This window comes from Taurulus bubalis, assembly GCF_910589615.1.
Source record: "Taurulus bubalis genome assembly, chromosome: 7".
Taxonomy (NCBI): Eukaryota; Metazoa; Chordata; class Actinopteri; order Perciformes; family Cottidae; genus Taurulus; species Taurulus bubalis.
Genome location: NC_136595.1, coordinates 28,631,704 through 28,639,203, shown reverse-complemented (window position 1 = coordinate 28,639,203; position 7,500 = coordinate 28,631,704). Strand labels below are relative to the sequence as shown.

The window sequence follows — 7,500 nt, the reverse complement described above, 5'->3', positions numbered from 1 at the left end:
TGGCCTGAGGAGGAGTGACATAGAGATGATGTATACGTCTCTGGTGTCGACCTGTCAATCACCCTGTAGCCCCGCCCTAAAGCATCCCCTGCTTTATGGTCTGTTTGACTCTAAATGACCATAATGTACTAAATGAACTTCATGCTGTATTGAAGAAGACTTGAAACTAGAGATTGAGACATAAACTCATGTTTACAATGTTTACTGAGGGAATACATCAAGAGAAGTAGAGTCATTTATATAGACTTCTATACAACCAGAGGAGTCACCCCCTGGTGGTCAGGAGAGAGAATGCAGCTTTAACACATGAAGCATAGACTTCTATACAACCAGAGGAGTCTCCCCCTGGTGGTCAGGAGAGAGAATGCAGCTTTAACACATGAAGCATAGACTTCTATACAACCAGAGGAGTTGCCCCCTGGTGGTCAGGAGAGAGAATGCAGCTTTAACACATGAAGCATAGACTGAGTGAAACTTGACTCTCACCTTCGGTCCATCGAAGTTGTCCCGCTCATCATTTGCCTTCTGGACCTTCTCCGCCTGCTTCTTCTGAATCTGAGGACCTCTTCCAAAGAACATGTAGTTGACGAAGGCGTACTCCAGCAGGGCGAGGAAGACGAAGACGAAGCAGCCCATCAGGTACATGTCGATGGCTTTGACGTAGGGGATCTTGGGCAGCGTCTCTCTCAGATGGGTGTTGATGGTCGTCATGGTCAGCACAGTAGTGATCCCTGGAGGAACCGGAGATGGAGAAAGATAAACCTCAAATACAAACTGCATGCTCGTGAAAAAATACAGACGTCTCTCTGAAGACAACGTCTGAAACCGAAGAGTGACAAAAAGTTATGTTCAACCAGAACACGATGATCCGGAGACCGTTTCCTGAACACGGGATGGAGTTTGCTAACGGCGTCTTTGGTGGATCAAATGTTGTTTGTGGAGAATACTTCAAGCAGATATTTTCATGAACATTTGGATTTGCCCTTGATAGGAACTACGTTCACGTTTATGTAATGGTGGCCATGAGAAGCGGCAAAAGGTTCTGCAGTGTTTTTGGATCGGACGACTCATCATCAACACTGCGCCACACCGGTGACGTGAGCTGTGAGAGCTGGTGGGAGGAAGTCTTTTATTTGAATGAAACAGCCACTGTGGTTAAAATGAAGAGAGAAACGTTTCCATCAAACCGTGAAAGAGAAGTTCAGGTGGACGTCTGTGATGACAGAACGCTGCGCTGCCAGAGCTCAGGCCCACGGGCCGCTCAGCAGATACAGTATGACTGTAATGCGCACCATCAACAGGAACGTGTCCGTGTAGTGTTTGTGGAGGCCGGCTCTATTCCTGTCGACTCAGCCTTACGTAATTACAGCTGCTGCGTGGGGAGTCAAGAACTCTGTGGGGTTTTAGATCTCTACAGAACAAAGAGAGGAGCAAGAACCTGGAGTCTCTCAGAGAAGAGGGTTCTCTCCAAAGGTTCACTGTGGGAACATCTCTTAAAGGTACAGGGCCTTAAACTCATGTGTAGAACGTTTACTGAGGGAATACATCAAGAGAAGTAGAGTCATTTATATAGACTTCTATACAACCAGAGGAGTCGCCCCCTGGTGGTCAGGAGAGAGAATGCAGCTTTAACACATGAAGCATAGACTTCTATACAACCAGAGGAGTCGCCTCCTGGTGGTCACTAGGAGAGAATGCAGCTTTAACACATGAAGCATAGACTTCTATACAACCAGAGGAGTCGCCTCCTGGTGGTCACTAGGAGAGAATGCAGCTTTAACACATGAAGCATAGACTTCTATACAACCAGAGGAGTCGCCCCCTGGTGGTCAGAGAGAATGCAGCTTTTACACATGAAGCATAGACTTCTATACAACCAGAGGAGGCGAGCCATCATACCCAAAGCGACTCTGGCGGCCGAGGCGTCGTAGTTGATCCAGAAGGAGACCCAGGACAGGATGGTGATGAGGATGGAGGGCATGTAGGTCTGCAGGATGAAGTATCCGATGTTCCGCTTCAGCTTGAAGCTCAGAGAGAGTCGAGGGTAGGCGCCTGCAGAGAAGAAGAGACGGACGTCCCGTTCAGGAGGAGCGAGGGGATGTCTGGCACTTTGCTTTGGTTCCTATGGCGATGGGTCACCATAGAAACAAGAATCAAGCATGATTTAAAAAATCATCTTTTGCAATTTATCCTCGAGATTATCTGTGAGCTAACTGCACGATGTAAACGCACACACACACACACACACACACACACACACACACACACACACACACACACACACACACACACACACACACGTTTGAGTTGTTGAGACTTTTAAAGTGTTTTAAAGAGTTAATTCACATTAATTAAAGTCTCAACAAGTCAGACTCCCTCCAGGTGACCAGCAGCAGCTCAGAGTTACATCAGAGTTTACTGGATGAGTCTGGTGTGTTCAGAGAGAACAGCTTCAGGTCAGAAGGGTGAAGAAGTGAAGAAGGATTCACTTTAGACTGTTTCTGTCTGACGGCACTAAAATATTCCCAGACCTCCACCCTGTTAAACTCCGTTGTCTCTGACATTCTCAGACCATAGTAAGGACTCAAGTCTCTCCTCGGGGAACCTGCCTGTGGAGAAGACCACGTTTCTGGAGACCAGCTTGTAGTCCATGATGGAGAACTGGGGCAGCTCGATGCGCGTCACGCCGGTCACCGCCGCGTCGCCGCCCTTCCAGTAGAACTCGATGTCATCTGTCGTGTAGCCGTCTGCAGGCGGGAACACGCGGGTTATTGGTTATTGGTTATTAGCAGTGAGGAAAGGGCTGACATGAATAACAGAGTGAAGTGTGAGGTTCTAACACTGCAGCAGGAAGACAGGAAGGACCTCGACCCTCAGGGTCTAGAGGAGACCACCACGGGTTACCCCACCCGACTGTGAGGCTTTGAAATCATGTAACGTAATGTACTATAATTATATATTATATAATGTAATAAAATAAAATATAATATAATGGAATCTATTATACTATAATATAATAAGATACAATATAAACTAATTATTTAATACTTAAATAAGTAATTCTCTGATCTCATGTTTAATTGTCACTATCAATAAATAAATCACAAATTACAAGAGACATTCAATATATTCAATATAAATAAGTTAATTAATGAATTAATATACAAACGTATGAATAAATAAATCATTTATATTTTCATTTCATTTGTGATGTATTGATTCATTTATGGTGACGATGACATACATTCAATTACATATCTATGTATTAGTTTATTTAATCCTGTATTGACATAGTTGTTGCGCTTCCGGGCCTCCGTACAGGGAGCCTCTGCATGGCCTCCGTACTAGAGCCTCTGCATGGCCTCCATACTAGAGCCTCTGCATGGCCTCCGTACTAGAGCCTCTGCATGGCCTCCGTACTGGAGCCTCTGCATGGCCTCCGTACTAGAGCCTCTGCATGGCCTCCGTACTGGAGCCTCTGCATGGCCTCCGTACTAGAGCCTCTGCATGGCCTCCGTACTGGAGCCTCTGCATGGCCTCCGTACTAGAGCCTCTGCATGGCCTCCGTACTGGAGCCTCTGCATGGCCTCCGTACTAGAGCCTCTGCATGGCCTCCATACTAGAGCCTCTGCATGGCCTCCGTACTAGAGCCTCTGCATGGCCTCCGTACTAGAGCCTCTGCATGGCCTCCGTACTAGAGCCTCTGCATGGCCTCCATACTAGAGCCTCTGCATGGCCTCCGTACTAGAGCCTCTGCATGGCCTCCGTACTGGAGCCTCTGCATGGCCTCCGTACTGAGAAGGCTCTGCATGGCCTCCGTACTGAGAAGGCCCTGCATGGCCTCCGTACTGAGAAGGCTCTGCATGGCCTCCGTACTGAGAAGGCTCTGCATGGCCTCCGTACTGAGAAGGCTCTGCATGGCCTCCGTACTGAGAAGGCTCTGCGTCTCCCTGAGATACGAGCCTCATGAATCTACAGCGTTCAGCATGCGGTGCACTTTCAGCCTCCGCCTGCTGAAGAGTGTGAGAAGTTTTCTTTCATGGATCCCGGTGCTGTTGATATTTCATATGGATCCCGGTGCTGTTCATATTAAAGCGGTCTGCTGTATTCCACTGAGAACCAGACGTGAGGCCCAGACTTACAGCTCTCGATCTCCAGGGTGCAGTTCTGCTCGTCCAGCGGGTATCTCCTCAGGTCCATCATGCAGGCGGCCGTGGTGGTGATCCTGAAGACACAGACGTTACTCAGACCGGCTCCTTGCTGTGTGTTCGGTCGGCACCGACACGTTTTAGTTTGAATGCATTAAAGAACCACATACATGTGATTATTGCATCAAGGCTTTTTGACTTTGTCAGGAACCTCTATTTCAACAAAATAAAAATAAAACATTGTTTTAATTAAATTAGAAACAATCGGGTTGAAATTATGACCTTTGTGTTGTTAGGGTCGGTTTTGACCCAGTTATCAAAATAAGATTTGCTTGATTGGTTGTTGTTTGTTTGATCTTGCAAATCAATATTTTGTGTTATGACTTGTTCTGCTTTTATTTTGTGTTTGTAATAAAGTTCTATTGCTGAAAAAAAAATATCTTGAAGTAAATATATATGGGTCAAAATTGACCCGTAACACCATAGATGCTACTATAGTTAATAATATTACAATGAACAAATAAATAAAACTAATGTATGTAAGAGATGTGTTCTAATACCCTCAGTAATAGTCAGGTAACACAACAACCTTTATTTATTCATATGATTCTCTTGAGGTTCATTTTAACATTTCTTTAATAGAAATGGAGGCATCCTGACAAAGAAAAGACCCAGAAGCCCACACCAAAAATATTAAAACATAAACAATATGTTCATGGATAAGGAAGCCAAACAAGGTCACCAAGAGATGAGAAACACATTGGATGATAGATCACTGTTTTTAGTGTATTTTACAGCTGATTTCAGACATGGGTCAAAACCGACCCGCTAACATAAGAGATGCTAACAGAAGGCTAACACAAGAGATGCTAACAGAGAGCTAACACAAGAGATGCTAACAGAGAGCTAACACAAGAGATGCTAACAGAAAGCTAACACAAGAGGAAGGTTAAGAAGGCGACAAAGACTCATCGTCTAAGAGGAAGACGCCATGCGGAGCTCCTTTACAGGAAGAAATGCTCAGAGGAAAACACAAACATCCCGTTATTATTTAATTCAGTCGCTGCTAATGGTCCAACCCGGAGCCACTCGATGTTTCAGAGGAAACCAGGAAGCATTAGCGACGGATTACTAGCCAATCGCTGAGAGACGTTGAGATGAAATGTGTAAATACATCCGAGTCTCCAAGATTTAATCTTTACAGTCTGGGAAGGAAGAGATTAGAGTTACTCTCTTATTGAGGAGGCAAAAGCACTTTGTGTTAGCCGCCGACCATCACCTCGACCTGTCAATCACCTCGTAACCCCGCCCCTAAAGCCATAACTTACTAAATGAACATCATGCTGTATTGAAGAAGACTTGAAACTAGAGATTGAGACATAAACTCATGTTTACAATGTTTACTGAGGGAATACATCAAGAGAAGTAGAGTCATTTATATAGACTTCTATACAACCAGAGGAGTCACCCCCTGGTGGTCAGGAGAGAGAGAGATTGCAGTTTTAGGACCATATTTTCTAATCTCTGTAGATTTGATGTATTTACTAATCGAAGCCCCTCGGCTACTTACACATACCCTTCATGTCAAACCTGCATTAAACTGAATCATCAAGACGAATGGTGGCCGTGCAGCATGGCTGATGCATTGAGTCTTAACAGTCCTCACCTGAGGCCGTACAGGACGGTCCCGTCCGGGTGAAGTCGGATCATCCGGTTCTTAACGGTGACGCCGTGAACAAAGGACTTCTTGTCGTTGAGGAAGTAGGTGTCTGGGACCCAGAGCTGGTCTGCTACTCGGTTGTCCAGAGTCAGGTTGAGAGGGATCCCCGTGTAGGCCAGCCGCTTGTCTCTCCAGTACTGCTGGAAGTACATGGTCAGGGTGTAGTCCTGTGGGAGAAACATCACCATGGTATACTTATCATGTTATACTCATCAACAAACACGAGTCAGATGTGCACTGAACGTCCGATACAGAACAATAAAGTCCTTTAGCTCCAGACGTTTGTCCAAGCTGAAGACTTTCTGTAACCGTGGTGATATTTATGTTTCAAACAGCTCTGATTCTCATCTGTCGGTCCAGGGCCCTGTTCCTTGTACCTGGTTACTGAGTTAGCGGCTAATTGTCAGGATAAGATGACGTAGGTCAGGCTTTCTCGGTTTCTCGAAGCAAGCTTAGATTAATCACCATAGCAACACATCCAAAAATGTAAACCTGCTCCCGGGCAGGCTGACTGAACTTCACTGGATAAGATGGACACTCCCACGGACAAAAAGGCAGCTCCCTTCCTCATTGGTGAAGGAGCGATATTAGTTATATTAGTTTCATAGGGAGAGAGTTCTTCCAGATCTCCAGGATCCGTCCTTTACATCATCATGACTTCCTGTACGCGGCGATATAGATTCTGCCGGCAAGAAATAATTTATTTAGAGAGCTTCTCGAGCCGCGGACATTGATCACCACAGACGCAGCTGATCGCCGTCTCAGACACAGACTATCAGCCGCTGCATGCCGCTGTTCTTAAGGTTATTTAGCTCTTAAGAAACTTATGGATGTGTTAAAGCATCATAACTATATGACAGTGTTATTAGTACACCATGCATATCATTATTGTAGAACATGATTAAGGTGATCGTGATGAGAATACAGAGAATCACACACAATTTATTTTCACTGCTTCAATTGATTGAATTTCTGATTATGAATAATACATACATACTGATCCGTCCATACACATATTCAAACTCATATACACATATATAGTACATGATTCATACGTGCATACAGTACATATATCCTCATAAGTATATATGTATTCGTAAATATAATCTGATTGATTTGGGTGATGAAGCACTTCAAATTAGCCGATACATTTTCTCAGCACTGACGCATTTAACTTGTCTGATATATTTAGACGCTTATGTCTCTCAGAGGGGGCGGAGTTAAAGTTGCGTTCACGGCAACAATGTTGCAAAAACGTTGGAATATTCTCAACGCGTTTGCTGTGAATGACTACGGTACTGACTTCCTCATATGCCTTCATGATCATCTCCTGCTTCTCAGCAGAGAAATAAAAAGAGGTTCCTCTGAGTTTATTGTCCATTGTACTGTTAGAACATGGTGGTGTCAGTGCTCCATTATCATCCTTCTGAAGAGGAGCGGCGCATTTATCAGATGACTGACGTCTTCTAGAATGAACGAGACGATTCAGCGGATCAGCCGTGAAGAAACCCAGACAGCCTGATGTCAATCATCTCGCTCATTTAAGATGGAGATGAGGACATTTGCTTGACTTTGTTTAGCCAGGTCTGAAGGATGCCCCCCTGGCTGACAATATGTCAAGAGACACTTCTC

At 44.9% G+C, this 7,500-nt stretch overlaps 1 protein-coding gene across 1 annotated transcript in view; it reads right to left on the bottom strand.

Annotated features, from left to right (window-relative positions):
- The window catches only part of gabrb3 (gamma-aminobutyric acid type A receptor subunit beta3), a gene marked incomplete at both ends in the record, with an annotated part of 32,491 nt that overhangs the window by 1,360 nt on the left and 23,631 nt on the right, over window positions 1–7,500 (bottom strand). Inside the window, 5 exons of the mRNA XM_079221084.1 lie at window positions 487–731; window positions 1,900–2,052; window positions 2,610–2,747; window positions 4,143–4,225; window positions 5,815–6,035. Of these exons, the coding sequence (XP_079077210.1) occupies window positions 487–731; window positions 1,900–2,052; window positions 2,610–2,747; window positions 4,143–4,225; window positions 5,815–6,035 (840 nt within the window). The remainder of the gene's footprint in view (window positions 1–486; window positions 732–1,899; window positions 2,053–2,609; window positions 2,748–4,142; window positions 4,226–5,814; window positions 6,036–7,500) is intronic.